Source organism: Symphalangus syndactylus, chromosome 5, assembly GCF_028878055.3.
Source record: "Symphalangus syndactylus isolate Jambi chromosome 5, NHGRI_mSymSyn1-v2.1_pri, whole genome shotgun sequence".
Lineage (NCBI taxonomy): Eukaryota > Metazoa > Chordata > Mammalia > Primates > Hylobatidae > Symphalangus > Symphalangus syndactylus.
Genome location: NC_072427.2, coordinates 22,742,932 through 22,766,687, shown reverse-complemented (window position 1 = coordinate 22,766,687; position 23,756 = coordinate 22,742,932). Strand labels below are relative to the sequence as shown.

General features: G+C 42.2%; 1 protein-coding gene across 5 annotated transcripts in view; it reads right to left on the bottom strand.

Moving 5' to 3' along the window:
- The window catches only part of SH3GL3 (SH3 domain containing GRB2 like 3, endophilin A3), a 159,855-nt gene that overhangs the window by 104,624 nt on the left and 31,475 nt on the right, over positions 1 to 23,756 (bottom strand). For 3 of the 5 annotated variants that reach the window (XR_008657624.2, XR_008657625.2, XM_055277430.2), the window contains exon 2: positions 16,731 to 16,880. The exons of 1 other annotated variant lie outside the window; for it this stretch is intronic. Coding sequence is in view for 1 of the 4 variants with exons in the window: in XM_055277430.2 (XP_055133405.2) it covers positions 16,731 to 16,799 (69 nt within the window). In the remaining 3 variants the exon portion in view is untranslated. Of the gene's footprint in view, positions 1 to 6,213; positions 6,232 to 16,730; positions 16,881 to 23,756 lie in introns of those variants that run through there. One more of the 5 variants, XM_055277432.2, reaches the window with a different exon arrangement.

The window sequence follows — 23,756 nt, the reverse complement described above, 5'->3', positions numbered from 1 at the left end:
AGGGCAGGCGGATCACCTGAGGTCATGAGTTCGAGACCAGCCTGGCCAACATGGCGAAACCCCATCTCTACTAAAACTACAAAAATTAGCCAGGTGTGGTGACATGCACCTGTAATCCCAGCTACTCGGGAGGCTGAGGCAGGAGAATCACTTGAACCCAGGAGGCAGGGTTGCAGTGAGCTGAGATCATGCCACTTCACTCTAGCCTGGGCAACACAGCAAGACTCTCTCTCAAAAAAATAAAATAAAATAATAATAAAGGAATGAATACCCGGGAGATCCAAGATGAATCACTAAAAAAGTAATTAAAACCAACAAAAGATATCAGTAAAGGTCATTCATTAAAAATATGTGTACACAGGCCGGGTGCGGTGGCTCACGCCTGTAATCCCAACACTTTGGGAGGCTGAGGCTGGTGGATCACGAGGTCAGGAGATCGAGACCATCCTGGCTAACACGGTGAAACCCTGTCTCTACTAAAAAAATACAAAAAAATTAGCCGGGCATGGTGGTGGGCGCCTGTAGTCCCAGCTACCTGGGAGGCTGAGGCAGGAGAATGGCATGAACCCGGGAGGCAGAGCTTGCAGTGAGCGGAGATCACGCCACTGCACTCCAGCCTGGGTGACAGAGCAAGACTCCATCTCAAAAAAAAAAAGTGCACACAAAAACAGGGTTTCAAACCTCAGTAACAACCAATCAGGAAAATTATTTTTTTTTTTTAGCAAAAGAGAATGATTTCTATAAACAAAACCTGTTATGGTAAAGAGACAGGGGCAGAGCTGCAATGCTCCCCAGCCTTCGGCCACTCCACGGGAGCCTTTATCGCTGAAGGAATGGAGGTTTGAAAACCTATGCATCAGAAAACGCATAGGAGAAAAGGGCCAATTCACACCAGAAACAAAAAATTTAAAAAACTTAGAATAAGAATTTGCCAGACCTCTATTGAAATGAAACCTACAAAATTTTTCTGAGGGACATAAAAAGATTCAAAAGTAAATGGCAAGACGTGCCACATTCCTAAGTGGGAAGACTAATTTCTAACAAGTCACAGACAAATCTACAACACAGCCAAAAATAATTATGTTAATATTAAAGGGATCCTAAAGCTCATCTAGAAAACAAAAATGTAAAAAATGTCAGGAAAATGCTGAAAAACAAGAGTAACGTGCAGGAGCAGGCCCTATCAGATGTGTCCCGCAGAGCACAGTAACTACAAGTAGGTGGCAGAAAGTGCCAGAATCAACAGAATGAGCAATTCACAAAAGAGAAAGCTCAGAAATACAGCCAATATATAGGATCCCACTTCGTAACCCGGGTAGCATTTACAACAGGAAGAGGTCAGATTATTCCATAAATTTGCTAACCGTATTCATCACATTCAGGGAAAAAAATGTTATAACCAAAGCTTTAAAAAAATTTCAGATGAATGGTTTAAATATTTTTAAATGAAAACATAAAAATAAAACCACCACATGTAGGTGAATATTTGTGTAATCTCAGAGTAGGGATGCCTTTCTAAACAGGATTTCAAAAGTCAGGAACTATAATGGCAAAGACTAATAAAATCAACTATAAAAAAAACCTACATGTTAAAAAACAAATATGGGAAAAGATTAATAAACCCTATTACAGTAAAATAATTTCTTTTTATCAAAAGACATCATTAGGCTTTAGAGAGTGAAAAGATAAACTACAGAGTAAGAGAAGATATTTGTACAACATATAACAACAAAGGGCTAGTATCCAGAATATGTAAAGAACTGCTACAAATAAATAAGACAAAGACAACTAATTTCTTAAAAATGGATAAAATACTCGAACAAGCATGTCACTAAAAAGGAAATTCAGGCCGGATGCAGTGGCTCATGCCTGTAATCCCAGCACTTTGGGAGGCCAAGGCAGGCAGATCACCTGAGGTCGGGAGTTCGTGACCAGCCTGGCCAACATTTAGTGAAACCATGTCTCTACTAAAAAATACAAAAATTAGCTGAGTGTGGTGGCACACACCTGTAATCCCAGCTACTTGGGAAGCTGAGGCAGGAAAATCGCTTGAACTTAGGAGGCAGAGGTTGCAGTGAGCCGAGATCACGTCACTGCACCCCAGCCTGGGGGAGACAGTGAGACTCCATCTCTCAAAAAAAAAAAAAAAAAAAAGTAAATTCAAGTAGTCAATAAATAAATGAAAGAGTGCACAACCTCTTGACTCTCAGGGAATGCAAAATTAAAATCCCTATGAGATATCACTTACATACTCATCAGATGGGCAAAAATCAGAAAGACCAATAATACCACGGATTGGCAAGGATGTAAAATAATGGGAACTCTCACGTCCTGCAGATTGGAGTATAATCTGGTATTATTTGATGAGGTTTAGCCATTATCTAGTAAAATTAAAGAAAAAGTGAAGACGCCAATATCCTTTAGCCAGCGAGTGACTACAAGGTCAACTTAGAGAAGCCTGTGGAACGTGCACCAGGAAACACGCCCATAATATTCGCTGCAGCAGTTTTCATAATAGTCTCAAACCCAGGACAACACCGATGACCACGAACAGGAGAATAGATACGTACGTAAGTGGTGTATTTATACAATGAATCTCTAGATTGCAAATAAAATGAGTGCTGGCTATATGCAACTATATGGATAGGCCTAATATCGAGATAAGACCCAATTTTAAAATACGGTATGATCCCATGTATAAAATAGGTAAAAATATGCAAACCTAAACTATCTTGTTTAGAGATACATACATATTGGTGGTAAAATTGTAATTATAAAGAAGGAAATTATTATTATAAAAGTCAGAATAGTTATGTTAGTTGTCTATTACTCTGCTAAAAAATTACCCCCGAACTCAGCAGCTTAAAACAGCTCACATGGCTGTTATCTCACATAGTTTCTGAGAGTCAGGAATCCGGGAGCAGCTTAGGTGGGTGATTCTGGCCCAGGATTTCTCATGAGCCTGCAGTTAAGCTGTGGGCCAGGGCTGCAGTCATCTGAAAGGCAGAGGATCCGCCTCCCAGCTCACCCACATGGTTGTTGGCAGGCCTCAGTTCTCCAAGGGCTTTTGGAAGGAGGGCCTCAGTTCCTGGATACCAGGGCCTCTCCACAGGACTGCCTGAGTGTTGTCAAGACATGGCAACTGGCTTCCCCCCGAGTGATTCATCCGTGAGAGAGTGAGCGAGCCCAAGATGGGAGCCACAGTCTTTTATAACCCAATCTGGAATGCAACATCCCACGGTTTCTGTCATATTCTATTGGTCACACTGGCCCACCTTGGAACAATCCTGGGTGGGTATGAAGACCAGGAGGAGAGAATCACTGGGGGCCATCTGTGAAGCTGGCTACCACAATTGTGGCTTCTTCTAGAAAGTTGGGCGTAGATTGTATTAGGAAGGAACACACAGGGAACTTCTGGGAAACTGGCAAGATTCCATTGCTTGAACTGGTGGTTGTACAGTTGTTAACTTCATAATCATTTGATAAGCTGTACATTTATATTCTATGCACTGTTCCAAATGTATGTCAGATTCCACAATAAAAATGTAAAAAGAAAAACCTATTTAAATTTCAAATGACTAACAGGAAAATTATTTGCAGCAATTCGACAATCATATGTAAAATGTATAAAGAGTTCTTAGAAACCAGTAAAAGACAAACACCACAATGGAAATAAACAGTGATTCATAAAATAACTAAAAAGGTGGATAAGAATGTAACATTTCATCTCACAATTAAAGAAATGACAATTAAAATAGTGATTTTAAAATACTATATTCAGCCTAGCGTTAATAAAGACATGGGGAAATGCGCCTTTTCTTACACTATTTGAGGGGGACATTTTCTGGAACATAACTTGGCGATGCATAACAAAAGTCCTTAAAATATCCAATGCTGACTCAGCAACTTTATTTCAGGATTACTTTTTTTCCCTAGGAAATTGCCAAAGACAGTAGCACGGAATCACTAATTATACGTTGTTCTAGTTGGGAACACAAATGTGAAATCAAGTTTCCAGGACTGGAATCCCAGCTGCAATACTTATTTTTCACTTTAGGTATATTATTTTGTGCCTCAGTTCCCTCATCCATAAAACTGGGGGAGAAAAAAATACCTACCCCGTAAGGTTGTTGAGGCTTAGGTGAAATAATGCGTATAAACATCTTCAACTCATAATCTGAGACAGCAAACACTCAATAAATTTTACTTATTGTTATTAGTGAAAATTGGTAACAACTTAAATATCCAACAGTTAGAAAACTTCAAAGAAAGTGTAGTTTTTCCACATTATACAGCTTCTAAAAATTATGATGTGGATCTATATTCTCATAGAAATATCATCACCATATATTAGGTGAGAAAAAGTAGGTTAGAAGCCAGTACATTTCATTTTTGCATTTTTATAAACATATGTAAATGTAATAATATTGGGTATATATCCAATATTAAGAGTAACAATATAGGGTAATGCGATGTGGATAACGGTTTTGCTGGGGGTTTTTTGTACTTTATAACTTTTTCTCTTTTTTTTGTATTTTATAATGTTTCATCAATGAACATAAGTGATGTATGAAATACATGATTAATTTAAAAACAATCCAAAATAATGAACAGAAAAATCAAGAGGTGTGAAATAAATACAGTGGACTTTCAGTATTAAAAGTAATTATGTTCTATTAAGCCACTACAAACACTCAATTAATGAATACTGAACCATTGCTCCTAAAGGAAATAGAAGTTAGGTTCTTTCAAGCCTCTGGTCACATAAGCCTCTGGTATATATATTGGGAGCTCATCCAAATTCATAAGAAAAATACTAATACTCCAAAGGATGGCTAGGCCAAGGGTGTGAACAAGTCATAACAGGAGAACTACAATTAGCAAATAAACCCATGAGAAAACCTTGAGCCCCCAGCCTGGGCAACATAGCGAAACCTCCTCTCAACAAAATATATGTACTTTTTAATTAGCCAGGCAAGGTGGAGCATGCCTGTACTCCTAGCTACTCGGGAGGCAGAGGGAAGAGGATCCCTTGAGCCCCAGAAGGTCGAGGCTATAGTGAGCCACGATGGCACACTGCACTCCAACCCGGGTGATAGACTGAGACTTGCCTCAAAACAAAACAAAAACCTCAGGCCCATTCATTTATTCACATCCATCCATTTATTCATTCACACAGGCATATATAAGGTACCTCCAAATGTGCATAGCCTGGTGCTCCAAAAGTCACAGACATAAGGCATTAAGTCCTATTCCTGGGTAATTTGGGAGACACATGCTGAATCCAGGAAGTATGCACATGTGGGTGTGGAGGCCCCGGCCCCTCCTGTCTCCTACTGTGTGTGGGATGCCTCCACTCACCATTACACCAAACATGGCAGTGGTTACTCGCTTGCCATGGGGCACCCAAGGAAGGTGCTGCTGAATGTGATCACCAACTCGGCAAACCCTTAGGCTCCGGGATGCTGATCTGCTGTCCATTTCCACACACTGATGAGGGGAATGCATCCTACCCAGGTGAAGGTCATTCCTAAAAAGTCAATAGACCCTTGGGAAAAGGCTATAATTTAGACACATAGTTGTCACTTGATCTAAAGACATATCACTTCTTCCAACAACTCGAAACTATTCTTCAGATTAAAAGTTTGCATTATTCCTAGAGTGAAGCTTAGTCTTGGTTATACCTGTCTGAATGTGAAATAGCTGCAATTAACATTATTTATAAAACATCTATTTTTCTAATGGGTTATTAGGTTCCCTTCCTTTCCTGCAAACTGTGTCTAAAAAGAAGGCAGTAAGTCTTTTTTTTTCCTTTTCTTTTTTTTTTTTTTTTTTTGAGACAGAGTCTCACTCTGTCACCCAGGCTGGAGTGCGGTGGCGTGATGTCAGCTCACTGCAACCTCAGCTTCCCGGGTTCAAGCGATTCTCCTGCCACAGCCTCCAAGTAGCTGGGACTACAGGCGTGGGCCTCTACACTTGACTAATTTTTGTATTTTTAGTAGAAACGGGGGTTTCACCATGTTGGCCAGGCTGGTCACGAACTCCTGACCTCAGGTGATCTGCCTGCTTAGGCCTCCCAAAGTGCTGGGATTATAGGCGTGAGCCACCGCACCCAGCCAGAAGCCAGTAAATCTTAAATGCAAGAAGGGTTTTCTCATGTGTAGGATGAGTAACTGAGATCTTGCATCTAAACACGAAATTGAATAAACTGACCTTTCAATGTCTGTTCCTCTTGCGATGCCAATAATCTCACTCTGAATTCCACCTCTAACCTTCCCAAGAATATTAAACAGGATCATGATTAGCAAAGTGAATTTTTTTAAAATATGTAAGTCAGGAAGAGAAAAAAATATTAGCACAGAAAGTACTTTTATGATGTGTTAATACTTCATGAATCTAAAATTATTCAGCTTATGTATGAAATATAGCATAATTTGAATTGCTTAAGTTTCATAAAATGTAAAAATACAGTTTTTCCAGACAATAATTACAAATTTAATGCATTTACTTTCATAAATGTCATAAAGTTGTTAATTATGCTATAAACAGTGTAACAGGCTGTTGGCCTTCAAAGAATTGCAGAGTTCTTGCTTATTTCTGATAAGCATACAACTTTGGAACACTAAAAACGTCAGGTGAAAACAATTTAAAAATATAATATTTTCTGGTCTAAAGGTCATTAACAGCATAAGCCAATTCCAAAAAGTACTAAGTTTCAGGGATACACAGAGGACAAGAAAAAATATTCCAAAATCCATGATTATAACTCTTTTCAAAGGGCCTTCTTAGCCCCTGTCTTCTAGAAAGCAAAGCCCAAGACAAGGATTAAAGTGATGACAATTTATTGTGTGAGGTACTAGCCCAGGACGGTAAGAGTGAGGACAGAGAGTGCAAGGCCAAGAAAGAGTCCAAGGACTGTGTGATAAAGGGTGTAACTGCACCAGCCACCTTCAAAACAAGCCAGGCCACTAGGCAAGTATGTCCATCAGCACACCGGACTTTCTCAGAAAGAGCTGCAAGAAGAAACTGCACCTCAGAGTAGTCCCTGGAAGGCAGAAAGGAAGGGAAATTGATCTGCCCAGTGCCATCCTATCCTCTCCCATTGGTTGAGGTTCACCATAGGAGCCAAAGACCCAACACTTCTGGGTTTCACCCTCCAGCCCTTGGACAGCCACTCGAGAAGCCAGGTTCTAGGTCCCCGATGCAGCATTTCACCCAAGACCAATAGTGGCGAGAGATGTGGCACTTGATAGGGCTCAGCATGTGGGGCCTGAAGGCCATGTTGGTCCAGGGCTTCATCAATGAACTTCAACCTGCTCTGTGAACTCTAGCAAAAGTGTGGTCTGGGAAGAGGGGCTCAAAAGGAGGCAGCAACAAAACACACACCTAAAAATGCCTGCAAAGCTTATTACTATCAACGTATCTTATTACTATCATTATATCCAATACAGAAGCATTGACACCAGGGATTTATTTCCTTATCTCAAATTTCCAAGTAGCTGTCCCAATCAAAGACATCACAATGACCACCTCAGGCCAGCTGTGGTTACCTTATAAAATACTGGGAACCACAATAAAGTCAAGTTCCATGTTACGACTGGAGATTAGGGCCTGGACTCAGAATGTGAGTGCACCTTCCAGAATGATTCCATCTGAGCTGGCATTTGTTCAGCCCCTCATTATCATGAAGTAGCTGCCACATCAGTAGTCAACAGGACTTCCCGACCCTCTCCCTTTCAGATGATCTTCTCCAGTGTCATGTGTCCATTTTTCAGCAGACTGGTACCTTTTCCTGAAATAATGCAGCTTTTAAATATCAGGGAGTTGCGAGGCTCTGGGGTTCTAGTGTCATCTTCCAGGATTTTATTCAGATCTCCTCATTCTGTGGTCAGGCCCTACTGTGTAATTGTTGTGTTTGTTCTAAGGTCCTGTGTACTGATAGGATTTTATATACTTTATTCAGGTTGCAGTGACACTAGTTAAAACACTAATAATCATTTACTCAGGTTTACAGTTGGCACAATTCTCAGTATTTACCATTCAGTGGTCATTTCGTTGACTATTAATCACTGAGTCTCCAAGCCTGGAGCAGTTACCACACATGCTAGGCACTTAGTAAACATTTATTTAGTGAATGACATTTGTTTCTTTGATCAGATTTGGATCTTTGTGAGAAATGGATGACTAATTGAACATATGATTACACATATGACTACACTTTAAAATGTTTAAGGGAAATTAATAGAATTTATAAATAGTATTAATTGAGGGATTTAATTGGTTAAATTTATAAATTAAACATTGTTCAAAGATAAGTGCCTTTCATTTTAACATAAATATCAGATTTACAAATGAATTTATAGGATTCGTAAGTTATTTTTTAAAGTTTAACATAGAATCAGTTTTACATTTATGACTTTAATGAGTTAAGTATTTAATAAAATACTGCTAACTGTAAACCTCCCTTTCTGGGCCTTAGACATTAAAAAACCTAGGGGTAAGAAAGGTAGAGCCCCTGATCATGAGAGGCAAGATATGTATAAAATGCTGTTAAGAACACGGGGAACGAAGCAACCCATCCCCCACCTGCGGGGGAAGAGGAAGGAAACAGGGGTAAAAATTCCTAAAATGTTTACAGCAGCAGGTAATGCTTCAACAGAATCTTAAAGGAGGAGAAAGCAAAACACCAGGAGGACAATAGAGGGAGGTGGAGGAGAAGCTTATTTCAGCAGAAGGAAGAACATGGACCTGGTCCAAAGGGATAACCCAACAGGGCATGGTGTGGAAACTTCCAAGTAGCTCCAGATGGCTAGGGCTAGGCCAGCAGACACAAGGGCTTGACAGCATGGGAAGCAGTACAAGTCTATACTGAAGGGCCACTGAAGGATTTTCAGTAGGGGGTGACCATTCCTGTTTTAGGAAGATTCCTCTGGCCACAGTGAGGAAGATGGCCTGGAGCGGGAGAGAAAATAGGTGGGAGAGGTGGCAATGTAGATAATAAGCAATGTGGCCCCACCCTGAGGAGTGATGGTGGTGCAGAGAGAGATTGACAGATCTTAGAGCACTTAAGAGGTAAAAATCTGCAGAATGTACAGAGATAAGGGTGTGGAGTGACTCCCCAGCACAATGCCAAGTGAATCACAGAGGATGCTCAGAAGTGTTGAATGAAAGATGAATAGAATAATGGCAACAATAACAAAACACAGCATTTGGTGGAAGTTACTACATATTGAGCCCTTTGCCAAGAGCTCTGCCTTTATTATCTAATTTTATCTTCGTGTCCATTCTTTAAGGAAGATATGCTTAATTTCCAGAAACTAAGACACAAGGAAGGTGGATTACTTGCCCAAGCTCAACCAGCTAATCAAAAGAGGAGTCAGGATTGAAGCAGAGGTAATCAGCTCCAGAGTGCTTCATCCAAAGATGAAGGTTGGTTTTATAGTTTCTAGTAAATTGGAGTGATGAAAATGTTTGGATGGATTTAAAATATATATTTTTTGAAAACTATTTTGAGGTACATAGGGGTGTCCAAGTAGAGCTGTCCAGATAGGCTGCCTAAAGCTCAAGAGAAATGTCAAGATAGGAATTATGAACAGGTGATCACATGGGTTACCATAAGAGTCATGCACGAAACATGAACTGAGTGAAAAGACTAGATGACCAAGAGCAAACTCCTCGTGATCACTGATTTAAAACGTTGGACACAGAAAGAGAGCCTGGAAAATAAAACATAGTGAACAGAGAGTTAAGAGTTTAACCAGCAGTAGTGTGGTAGGAATCACAGTAGAAGATGTTTCCAGAAGGAGATGGTCAAAATGCACAACAGAGCAGAGTTGTCAAAAATAAAGACACAAATGCCTGCTGGATTCATCTTTTAGGAAGACGTTGGTAACTTAACTGAAGTAGATCCATTGTGTGACAGAGGGGACAGTAGATTACATTGGTTGACAGTGATACGTGATCAGGAAGTGAAAGCAGTGGGTAGAGATATGCTTTCTAAAAGTCCAGCAATGAAGAAAAGAGTGAGACAGTGGAGGCCTAAGGGGAGACAGAGTCAATGGGAGGATTTAAACAAGAGGCCAGCTTGCTTAATTGTAACCTGCATAGACCTTGGGGGACTGAACAAAGGAGGATGAATGTGGGAATAAAGATGAGACAAAAAAATATGTTTGGAAGAAGGGGTCAGGGGGCATCTTGCCTCTAGTGGACAAGGGCCCTGAGCTTTACACAGCCCTCTCTATTTATTGGTAAAAGAGATAGCGAGAAGGGGGGCGTGGAAGAAGAGGTCAGCTGCTCGGGTCCAGAGTAGGCTTGCAAGACTGCATTCCTCGAACAATAGGCTCTCTAGATGTCCCAGTAGATAACCTCAAGGTAAGTGTCAGTAAAGGAGAGCGTGAAGACGAGGGGCAAGAAGGTAGGACTAATACCATGGGGTCTTGGGGCTGTAATGGGTCTTCAAGAGCCATGACAAAGACTGGAAGAGGAAGCCATTCAAGAACATAATAAAGGATTAGTGACTTATCTTGAAGCTGAAGCCATAAATATGTAACACCAGCACAATTATAAGATTTTCTCCAGCAGTTCCTGGCAGCCCCTGGATAGCAGAGAAGACAGATGTTAGAGGGCTCCAGGGCTTGAGGTTGGCAGAAGACATAGGAAAGATAGTGGAGGGAGGGGTTTGCAGGGGTCTGTGAGAAAGGGAGCTGCCCTGCACGGGATCTGGGCAGGCAGGAAAGGAAGAGAAGTCCTAAGATATCCAGCTTGGGGAAAAGAGCTTCAGGAAAAGATCCAGGCCTGTCAGCACTGCTGAGCTTGATGAGAAATAGCAAGTTGAGTGGAACTTTCCTCCTGACCTGGAATCACAGCTAAGGTCCAAAGCTAATGACTGAAAGCTCACAATAGTCCACAGTCAGAGTCACTGACAAGTTTCCAGCCATGATGCCAGCTACTACAGCACAACTTTCCAAGAGGTGTCAAAACTGGTCCCCTGCCCTTACCACTCCCCTGCCTCCCATTCAGTCAATACAAGAGAGGAAATCAATATAAAGAGAGGAAAAGAAGGACCCTTCAGCGTGACAAGAGTGCCACGTTACACTTAAGCCAGAAAGACAAGGTTCAAGTCCTGGATCTGCCAACTTATAAACCGTGTGATGTAGAGCTATGTATATCCACTCTAGTCCTCAGATTCCTCATTTATAAAATGAGGCTAATGTCTACTCCAAATGGTTATCACAAGGATTAAATCAATTAAAATATTTAATATTCTTAGAACTGCACTATGTAAGTATTAGCTATTTTTCTTTTTTCTTTTTTTTTTTTTTTTTTTTTTTTTTGAGACATAATCTCACTCTGTTGCCGAGGCTGGAGTGCAATGGCACAATCTCAGCTCATTGCAACCTCCACTTCCTGGGTTCAAGCAATTCTCCCACCTCAGCCTCCCGAGTAGCTGAGACTACAGGCACATGCACCACCACGCCTGGCTAATTTTTGTATTTTTAGTAGAGAGGGGGTTTTGCAATGTTGGCCAGGCTGGTCTCCAACTCCTGGCCTCAAGTGATCCTCCCGCCCCGGCCTCCCAAAGTTCTGGGATTACAGGCATGAGCTACTGCACCTGACCAATGGGTTTTTTAATGACATTAAATTCAATTCAAGGCAAATGGAAGACACAAATCCATATCCGTGTTTCTTTGCCTCCTTTCTCCTCCCCGCTCCTTTTTTTTTTTTTTTTTTACAAGGCTTTTCTCTAATAACTATGTATCATGGGAGCAATTAAAACTGTACTACACATACACACACACAAACACACACACATATAAAAATTTGTACTTAGAATTGTTCAAATCCTTTGATGTACAAATTTTACATCTCAGAGTGGAGTCTATAAGGAAAGTCCATTCCTGAGTACAGAAAGACAACCTTAACATGGAAAGAGATGTTTAGCGCAACACTTTTTCTTCTTTTGAGACCGAGTCTCAGTCTGTCACCCAGACTGGAGTGCAGTGGCACGATCTTGGCTCACTGCAACCTCTGCCTCCTGGGTTCAAGCGATTCTCCTGCCTCAGCCTCCCAAGTAGCTAGGACTTCAGGTGTGCACCACCACGCCCAGCTAACTTCTTTGTATTGTTAGTAGAGACAGGGTTTTACCATTTTGGCCAGCCTGGTCTTGAACTCCTGACCTCAAGTGATTTGCCCACCTTGGCCTCCCAAAATGCTGAGATTACAGGCATAAGCCACCACACCTGGCCTATTAGCTACTTTTCTTATTCCCTCACATTCTCATGGGAAACTGATGAGGATGCTTTCCCTCTCTCAAAGCCAATTCTGAGGGACGCCAAGAAAACCACTTGCAAAGACTAGAGTTGCCTTCAGTGAAGGAATACCATTCTCTGTGGCCCTCAGAGGGTATGAAAGAAGACTCCAGTGGTTTCCCTGAGTCAACAAGAAAGTGCAGGTTGGGAGAGCAGCAGGAGAGGAGCCATGGCCTGTCCAGGCAGCTTCAAAGGTAAGGGAAACAGCACCAGGAGAAGAGGGTGGGATTATATACCACAGATGAGACCACAGGAAGACACAGGTGCCACACCAGCATCAGACAGAACCAGGAGGACCACAGCAAGACCAGGAACCCCCATACACCCTCCGCAGGGGGGAGACACATAGAACTAAGCCTCTCCAGCTGTCCTTCCTGTGCCCAGCACCAAGGGAAGGAGCATCTGGAAGAGGGAGAGGGAGGAGGTGCACAGAGCCTGACCACAGCACCCTCTTCCGCTACCAGCAGCCAGGATCCCATCTCTGCCCATGCAGTCGAGGACAAACTGTCAATCAGGTTGGAAACTGATGTTTTAAAAACAAAAAGGGGCCAGGTGCGGTGGGTCACACCTGTAATCCCAGCGCACTGGGGAGGCCTCGGCCAGGCGAATCACTTGAGGCCAGCCTGGCCAACATGGCAAAACCCCGTCTCTACTAAAAGTACAAAAATTAGCTGGACACGGTGGCACACACCTGTTGTCCCGGCTACTCAGGAGACTGAGGCAGGAGAATCGCTTGAACCCGGGAGGCAGAGGTTGCAGTGAGGCCAAGATGGCGCCATTGCACTCCAGCCTGGGTGGCAGAACAAGACACACCTCAAAAACAAAGAGACTAAGTCATACAGAAATAAAAAGGTTTTAAAACTTAAGCATGGCAGGAAATATATGGCCCTGGTCCAAGGATCCTCAAGAGTCCTATTCCACAGAAGGAGAGAAGAACTTGCTTCAGCACAGTGGAAAGCAGTGATTAGCAAAAATAAAACCAATTCCTATGTATGTGCAGAGCTGAGACCTCTCAATAAATAAGCCAAATATAAAAGATCTTCAGCCTGCAGGTTCTTCATGGCCACCCTCTCCCAACCTGTTCCAGTGACTGAGCCCATCAGAAAACAGCCCCGTGGGCACAGGCTCATTCCCCCCAGTGGCTGAGCTCTGCCATTCCTCCTGCCACCCAAAGCCTGGCATACCTGTGGCAAGCTTTATCCAGTATGCAGAATTAGGCTCCTGCCCTAGTTTCCTGATTATATCCCAGCTTCCCTCTGGAAAAGTCCTGGCCATTTGGCTAATGCCCTAACAACGACTCAAGCTTTCTCCAACCCTCTCTTCCTGAGAACTGAACCCTTCCCCTACTGGATCCCTCCTGATTGAAGTTTCTATTCTTCCTCTTAGAGCCATGGTGGCACTTGCTCTCCCAGTGGCTGCCCCCGCGCCCCAATTATAACACCCCTGGGGTGTTTGGCCAAGGCCAAAGTCACAACATCCTCTTGGATATCCCACTAGAATTGCTGAAGACTCTTTACAGGAGAAGCCCCACAACCTGGCCTGACCTCTGTCTCCAGGCTCACCCTCCCTCCCACCCAGCAGTTCTGGTACTTAACAGTGGGTTATGATTGCACGGGGAGTTACAGTTTGGAAAGTTGCTGCAACAGAACCAGAGGAATCGCTCAGGGCAGGAGCTCGCAGGATGAAATTTAAGAACTTAGGTTAAAGCAGGTCTGGGTGATGCCAAAGCCTCCAGTCTGGCTATGGGATGGGTGGATGCAATGGAGGAGGTGAAGGCCACCAGCATGGAGGAGGGCCATGAACTGAGACACTAAGGACTCACTTGCTGAGCCACTGATCCCCCAAGACAGAGCCGATGTGTCACGGTGACATGGCTGGGAAGAGGATCATTTAATTTTGCCTCAGAGGAGGGAGACCAGAAAGGTGTACATGTGCTTTTTTTGTTTTCTTTAACATTTTACTATGAAAGATTTTAAATACACCACAAAACCTGTGTAATGAACCGCCATGTCCCCATCACCCAGCTTCAACAGTTATTAAAGTTTTGCCCACCTTATAGTCCCTGGATCCCCTCCCTGGTGCCCCTCCACCACCACCACCACCACCACTGGATTATTTTAAAGCAAATCACAGACATCGTATCATTTCATTTGTAAATACTGCAACATGGATCTCTAGCAGATAAGCACTCCTTTAAAAAAAAAAAAAAAAAAAAGAACAATAATCAAAACTAAAGAAATTAAAGAACAATTATTTAAAATAATCTAACATCCCATCTATGATCATGTTTCTACATTAAACTCATAAATGCCTTTTGACAGATGGGTTGTTTGAATCCAGATGGAAATAAGGTTCACTTGTTCCATGGATTGATTTGTCCGTGTCCTGCTTCGGTTTCCCCCAGAAACAGACCCTTGGGCAATGATTTCAGTGCAAATGGTTTATTTGGGAGGTGACCCCAGTGAAACTGGTAGGGGAACCGGAAAGTGAGACAGTGGGAGGACCACCAACAAAGGGTGCGTCACTGCCGGGGGCAAATGAAGCTCAGTCTGTCTGGGCAACTCTGGAAAACAGTGTGGGGCACCACTGAGAGTTTTCCCAACCCTGGGGGATAGAGGGAAGGAAGCTGGGGTATTTGTCCACCAGCTCTCCACCCATCTTTGGCTGAGCACTGCTTCCAGAGACATTAACTATCTAGGCCATTAATTCTCAGGCACTCTGCTCCACTTACCATGTGTAATCCTGGGGACAGAATAAATGCCCTTGGGGAAAGGGTCACAGGTTTTCCTGGCACACAGCCTCCAGCAAGCTATAGAGGTAGAAGTGGAGTGAAGGTAGGCAGAACATCAATTGCATCTGCCACAGTCCCTTCAAAGTTTCTTTCATTAACACCACTTCCCCCCGTCTTTTATTTTTCATGTATTTACTGAAGAAATGTGGCATCTTTTAGAATTTCCACATTCTAAATCCAATGGATTTCATTCCCATAGTGTTGTTTGATATGAACACCTATCTTCCATACTTTTTTTTTTTTTTTTTTTGAGAGGGAGTCTTGCTGTGTCACCAGGCTGGAGTACAGTGGCGATCTTGGCTCACTGCAACCTCCGATTCCCAGGTTCAAGCAATTCTCCTGCCTCAGCCTCCTGAGTAGCTGGGATTACAGGTGCGTGCCACCACACCCAGCTAACTTTTGTATTTTTAGTACAGACGGGGTTTCATTGTGTTGGCCAGGATGGTCTCGATCTCCTGACCTGGTGATCTGCCGGCCTAGGCCTCTCAAAGTGCTGGGATTACAGGCGTGAGCCACCACGCCTGGCCCATACTTTCTATAAATTAAATAGTTGGAAGATTGATCAGATCACAATTCTGTTTTTTGGCAAGAAAGCTACGGGTAAATCTGTGTCCTTCCTATACCACCACGTAGGAAGTATGGGCTTCTAACAACTAAAGGTTTGCCCAGCTTGAAAGAAGCTTGAGCCCCCTCTCATTGGCTGGTTATGTTCCTTGATTCAGCATATTCCCAAGCTGACCAACTTCTTCCATATGCCGTGGAAGCTGGACAAACATGAAGTGAACAAGTCAGGCTCTGTGTGACTCAAAGGCCTTGCCAGCAGATTTCAAGCAGGGTTTGCTTGTGACTTGGAACAAACATCTGAAGATGGCATTGATTCTTCCACTCCTTACCGCACCTTTCAAACACCAAGCCCCTTCTGAAACCAACTTGCACACCAGAACAGTGCAAGACCACGTGAATTTCTGACTTTGAATGTCAGATGTGTGAATCTATTTACACTTTAGCTACCACGAATTCCAAAGCAGAGAGGTGTTCAGATCCTCTAAATCTTATCTATACCACTTCACAAGAAAAGTCTGCCTTACTGCACTGTAATGCAGCAGTGCAGGCAAAAAAAGAAAGTCAAGACTCTTGAAGGAATGCTAACATTAAATTCAGAGGACAATTCGGTCCAATGAAGTGCTTCATACAACACTGACAAGTTGAAGTTCTTTGGCCACTGGTATTTAGGAAAGAGCTTCATTGTATTTTGGTTAATTTTCCAAGGTCCTTTCCACTTGCCTCCAATCAAGCTTTTTGCAGAATGGAGTCCACACTGTCCAATTCACTCATTCAAGAAACGCTTACTAACCAGGTGAGCTGAGGGACTCTGTCTCCAAAACATACATAAGGACTTCTAATGTCTTACATTTCTTTGTACCCACAGGATTCTCGGACTCTCCCCAGCACACATTAGACATTAGACCTTAGGTCTTTGTCAGTCATCACCCCTTGCTAATACAACCCTTCCCACTTTTCACCATGAAGATCTGTACCTTCTTTCAGTGCTTCTGTGCTGATGAGAATGGCTTTGCCAAGTTTATTGTTCTTCCCCAACTACTCCCCCTTAACGTTTTCCCATCTATTACCTGTTGGGAGGTCCAGGTAAGGCACACATTAGCTTGTTTGCATATTATCCCAGCAAAGATTCCATCCATTAATTCATCTTCTGATTTAAGAGGGTCCTCAATGTTTATGACACTGCTCTTGGGAAAATGGTCTTATTCACTTAAAATCTCCTGTAATTAAAAGTGAACAAATTCCAAACGATGATATTGCGCTTGTGAGAGTTTGGTCTGTTTTCCCTGATGTACAGGTGCTATCCTGCCCAGATAGAAAGCCAGTGACCACCGTCATATACTGTGCTAGGCTGAACTAGATTGTAGGGGGGCCAATTGTGACATCACAGAGGCGACGCATCACTTCAGGGCCAAGAAAATGAGCACTCAATTCCTGTTTGTCTTCAGGGCACCCTCTGCCCTTGGTGGATATTTCAGACTCACAAATAACATTTCCTACCCATGACATTTACCAGAAAAAACAAATTGTAATTTGGCCACCTTGGCTTCCTCTCTGAGAGGAGGCTGAGCCCTCCTGATGAGCCCTCAGTGTCCCTCTGGCATTTATCCACCAGTGACTGGTATATAAGAAGTCACTGGGACAATGCAGTGTGTAAGAACAAAACCTCTGCTAATGAGGGTCAGCGGAAAAAAAGAAAAAAAAATGCAAAATCACTAAAGCAGCAGTGTTAACACAGTCCCACAGCAGAAGGAAGCCAGCTTAGACCCACAGAGAAGGGGAGTCCAAACACCAAGAGCGGAGACCCCTAAAGCGCCCCAACCTCATCCATGCCCTGAGGTTGGTTCCCACACAAGGTCAACAACCTTCTCCCAATCTCTTAGCTGGCCTCTGTGGGCCATACAACTCTGTCACCAAAGATGCGATTCCCCCTGCCTGGCAAAAATGCTCAGGCCACAGAGACAGTATTTGGTTCCCTTTTATCTATCTATCTATTGATCTATCAATCATCAATTTATAATCTATCATCTATTGTCATCTATCTATCATCTATCAGTCATCTATCTATTATCTATCTATCTATCTATCTATCTATCTATCTATCTATCTATCTATCTATCGGCTTCTGACAATTCCTACTAAACTGCACCAACAATAGGCACAAACCGGTCCCACAGGCTGCTCTCTATTCCCTAAATAGGTCTAACTTCCCCACTTGCTTTCACCTGGAAAGGGCATTTTGGTTCAGCCTCTTCATTTTAAATACAGATAGAGGCCCAGAAGGGTTAGTGACTTTCCCAAGATCACAAAGGAGAAGCAGGCTGAAATCCAAAAGCATTGTGCCCTAGGGACACTGGACTATTTAATACGAAAGGATCTTTACGTTTTTAGTTATAGAAGAACAATGTCATTTGCAAATACATAAACCTGCCCTTGGGCTATCAAATGCTGGCTATGGATGGGGTAACAGTTCCCGCAGGAGGTGGGGTGGTTAGGGAGAGTCCTCACCCCCATCAAAGGAAGCAGTAAAGATCCTGGAAAAGCAAACGGGATGAGGGTGGAAACAGGAAATGGGGCCAGGATGGGGAAGTGGAGGTTCACAGAAGTTTTTCCTGTATCATGGAAATTTGAGGTGGTTTTTACTTTCTTCCTTTGCTTTACTGTGCAGCTTGCGTTTTCTTCACGTGTAGGTATTCACTGACATGATTAGGAAAAGCAGATCAATGAGCATGATTCCCAGAGTCAAACCCAAGAACCAGCCTCATGACCTTAAGAGTCACAAAAGATGTAACACCTGCCTGTCAGAATGCGGTCAGAAGAAATGAAGCCTTCCATAAACTGAAAAGCAGATGGCTATCTATTACGAGGCAGCCATTCTGCTACACAAGCTGAGCTGCTATGAGCTGCTAGCACAAGCAATGCTGGACTCTCAGGACCCCCAGGACCCCCATTCAACCCTGGTGCACAGCATCATAGCTTCAGAACTATCCAGGATCTTTGTCCAAAAGCCAACATGGTCTTCTGGGTCAGGGAGGCAGATCAGCAACAGTGCCTGGATGCTCACTTGAGTCCCCATGAAAACTAATAAAAATGGAGGGAAGGGGTAGCAACAGTTATGAAAAATAAAAAGTTGACCATATGCCCAAATCAGAAGGATTTTCCACTGACAGGAAGAAATTCAGATGTATAGTCAGTGGCTAGTGAACATCAGCCACAAAACCCAAAGTGGCTGCACAGGCAGCTGGGCAGGGGGTGACAACTGTGCCACATGGAAGGGAGCACACCCTCCTGAAGCAGATTTGTGCACTTATCATACAATTTTCCAGCAGGCGGCTGTCAAATCACCAGCTCTAACCAACTCAGGATAGGAGAGTTTTCCCCCGCATGAAAGTAAAGTGTGTTGAGGAACAGGCGTATTTTTCTAACTCATACAAAGAGCACCATATGGGCTAACAGTGACCCACGGACACCCTCACCCCATGGACTGCTCCTCCACAAAAGCCTCAAGGAATCCCATCCAAACCACATAAGCACTCCCAGGTCAAGTTTTTTGGTTTCCTCAATAACTTTAGTTCTGCATTCATCACAAATCTGCAGCCCCTAGGCAGGAACTTGGCCTGGTGCACAGATGCCCAGGCTAACTGCCTTCTGAGGCATGCAACCTTCTCACCTGGGAGCAGCGCCTGCAGGCAGGTGTATGCATCCATGAAAGACTGGTCAGAGCCGGCCTCAGGTTCTGCAGGACCCACATCCATTTTTTTCATTTGTCAGAAATGGATAGTGAGAGAAGAGGCTGGGCACAGTGGCTCACACCTGTAATCCCAGCACTCTGGGAGGCCAAAGCAGGCGGATCACGAGGTCAGGAGATCGAGACCATCTTGGCCAACATGGTGAAACCCCATCTCTACTAAAATACAAAAAAAAATTAGCCGGGCTTGGTGGCATGTGCCTGTAATCCCAGCTACATGGGAGGCTGAGGCAGGGGAATCGCTTGAACCCAGGAGGCGAAGGTTGCAGTGAGTTGAGATCGTGCCACTGCACTCCAGCCTGGCGACAGAGCAAGACTCTGTCTCAGAAAAAAAAAAAAAAAAGAAAAGAAAAGAAAAGAAAATTAAAAAAAGAAAGAAAAAAAGAAATGGATAGTGAGAGAAGAGAAAAACTATGTCAGCCAAAAAGAGTTGCCTGGGATGGGCCACAGACCAGGAATGTCCCATTGGCGGTGCCACCAGCTCAGCCCCTGGCCTCAGATATGAGAAGGCATTGTGCCAGGGTCAGTGGTACACTGCAAATGCCCAGTGTATCACATCCGTGTGCCAACACTAGGTCTATTCACGGATAAGGAAGGAGAAACACAACAGTCTGATGCCTATGACCAGAATTTGAAGCATAAGAGGACAGAAGCAGTTCCCCCCCAAAAAAAGAGCAAAAACATTCTTGCACATAGATTTATTGCAGGAAAGTACAGAAACTTCTTTGGGTTCCCAATAGAAAATAAGGGCACATTCCCCCAAAATAGTCCACATACCAAACAGAAGAGGCAAATATATCGAACAGTAAACTGAGGGAAAAAAGAGACTGCAGAGAAAATAAAAACATGGTACCCAAATTATAAGACATGCAACGCACAGAGGAACATACTGAAGAAGAACAAGAGGAACAATCAGGCCAAGCCAAAAGATGGGACGACTGAACTAGTCATGTTATCAAATTGATGTCATTGCAGGAAAAGAACAAGAAGGAACAAGAAAGAAAAAAAAAAAACAGGTAAACCGGTTAAAAATTTTTCAAGATTAAAACATTTAAGAATAACCCAGCAATTCCACTCAGGGTATATACCCCAAATAATTGAAAACAGGATGCAAATACTTGTACATGAGTATTGTATGGACTGAATGTTTATGTCCTCCCAAATTCATTTGTTGAAGCTCTAACTCCTAATATGGTTGTATTTAGAAGCAGGGCTTTGGGGAGGTTATCAGGTTTAGAAGAGAGACAAGGGTAGGGACCCCATGATGGGACTGGCGTGCTTATAAAGAAGAGAAAGAGAGGCCAGAGTGCTCTCTCTCTCTCTGCCATGTGAAGACACAGGGAGAAGGTAGCCATCTGCAAGCCAGGAAGCAGGCCCTTTCCAAAAGCCAAATTTTCCTGTGCCTTGATCTTGGACTTCCCAGCCTCCATAACTGAAAAATAAACATCTGTTATTTAAGCCACCCAGTTTCCAGTATTTTGTTATAGCAGTCTGAGCTGACTAGGGTAAGTATTCATTGCAACACTATTTCCAATAACCAAAAGGGAGAAAAACCCAAATGTCCACAATAGATAAATGAACAGACAAATTATGGTATATTTATACAATGGAATATTATTCAGTCATGAAAAGGAATAAAGTACTGATACATGCTACAATATGGATGAATATCAAAAACATTGTGCTAAGTAAAAGAAGCAAAACACAAAAGGTCACATATTGTACAATTCCATTCATATAAAATATCCAGAGTAAGTAAATCCACAGAGGCAGAGGATAGATTAGTGATTCCCAGGAGCTGGATGAGTGGGAAATAAGGAGTAACTGCTTAAAGGGTATGAGGTTTTACTTTGGGGTGATGAAAATGTTTTAGAACTAGATAGAGATGATCATTGTACAACACTGTGACTGTACTAAATGCCACTGAATTATTCATCTTAAAATGGCTAACTTTATGTTATGTAAATTTTAATTTAAAAAAAAGCAGTATAAGAGACGTAACTATCAAATGCAATGTATGGTCTTTGGTTAGATCCAGGTTCATACAGGCTGGCCATAAAAGACATTTGGAGAATATTAGAGAAATTTGAATATAGGCTGGGCATTGGAGGACATAAAAAATCATTGTTAGGTGTGATAGTGGTAGCATGGTTAGAGAAAGGCCTAAGAGAAAGGCCCTTATTTTTCAGATGTGCATACTGAAGTATTGGGAATGAAATGTTATGTGGTCTGTTAAAATGCTTCAGGAATAAAACAAGATAAAGCAAAGATGGCAAAATGTTAATACCTGTTAATCTATGTGATGGTGTAGAGGTATTCATAGTATTTTTCTCTTTAGTTTTCTGTATGTATAAAATTTCTCATAATAGAAATTTAAAAAGACAAATCCACATGGTAGGCAGTAAAAAGTAAACTTCTGGCCAGGCATGGTGGCTCACGCCTGTAATCTCAGCACTTTGAGAGGCCAAGGCGGGAGGATGGCTTGAGCCCAGGAGTTCGAGACCAGCCTGGACAACACAGGGAGACCCTGACTCTATAATAAAAAAATGCCAAAAAAACCAAACTAGCTAGGTGTGGTGGCATACGCCTGTAGTTCCAGCGACTTGGGAGGCTGAGGCAGGAGGATTGCTTGAGCCTGGAAGGTGGAGGCTGCAGGGAGCCAGGATCATGCCACTGTACTCTAGCCTGGGCAACAGAGCAAGACCCCACCTCAAAAAAATAAATGAATAAATAAACTTCACACATTTTACAATGCTAAAAAATGCAACCAATGGAAAAAGAGGAGAAATATTTCAAAAATGGGGCAAAAAATTACCTAAAAACAAAAATCATCGCAAAGAACACAACACTTTTTCATTATTCTTCCCCATATTTGTTGAGGCACCTACATTAACAGATGAAGAAACACAGAAGAAACATCCAACCCATGTATAACTATTTCTTCCCAAAATAAAACCCACACAAATAGTATCCAAACAATAAATAAGAACTTACCAGAAAAAACCACTTTCCTCAGTTGAAAACAGATTTCAGTTTGCATGGTTCCTCATATATTAAGCAAAATTAATGGAAAGAGATACACTGATAGACATGTTCTGGTGACATTTTTTAGTCTCAAGGACACATAAGGAGTCATCAGAATTCAAAGGCGAGAAAATAAGAGACAGAGAGATTATCTGCAAGGGAATACAAATCAGGATGGCCTCAATATTTACCCCCAACAGGAGGTTTTGGAAGATAATGCATCAATATCTACATTTTAATATTTAAACACTTGTGACTTTAAAACTACTATATTAAGACACATTGTTGTTCGCAACAGAAGGCAACCAAAAAAAAATGTTTTAAATATGCAAAATCTCAGAAAACATATGGTGTATGCTTCTTGAAGAATGTACTTGAAAATGTGCTTCATGTCAGAGACAGTTGGAAAACCTAAGAACTCAAAATGGCAAAGTGAGCATCAACTAAGTTTAATATAAATGCATGCATAATTCATAACAGGATTATGAAGAGAAACACAAAAGAAAATCACTGAGGTTATTTGTGAAATGCTGACTTGAATAGTTCTAGATTAGATTGCCAAAAGTCTCAGGAAATAGAAGAAAAGAAAAGAGATACAAAAAAACATCCAAAACAAAGAAATGTGGGATTGTCTATCAGGGAGAGTGAAAAAAAAAAAAAACTATTTTTACTGACTTCAGCAATTTCAACAATATAGACTTAATACGGATTTTTAAAAAATTTAATAGGATCCACTACTAAAATTAGAAATGGCATAACTATGATCCAAACAAAAGTACAAGATAAAAGTAAATGTAATGATAATGTAAAGACAGGACTGAAAGCAAAAAACAAGGAAAACCAAATGGCAGATGACCAGACATACCACTGTGTCTATAGTACGTATGGTTTAGATTTCCTTATTAAATAATACGCAAAGACAATCAAAATTGGTTCAAACATAAATTACCTGCTCCTTAAAAACCCTTTAAAGTAACACCATAGTATTACACCAAAAGATGAGGGCAAATGTGAGGAAAAAATTAAATTAGGGGGTAATATTTGTATCATTCTGGGTATAAGAAGAAGGCAGAAAATGAGATTAAAGAGGGTCATTTGAGATTGCTGAAAGATACAATCAGTAGTGGAGCTTTGTAAACACTGAAGCTTTTGCATCAAGATATAGTAAGCCATTAAAACACAGAAAGACGACAGTAGGCTCTTGATTCAAAACACAGATCTCAGTTCTTTTCTCTCTAGCACCAACATTCTCCCTGGAATGGCCACAGGACTATAAAACTGGGAAGTATCTAGATCAGCTTTACAAACTAGGACAACTCCCAAC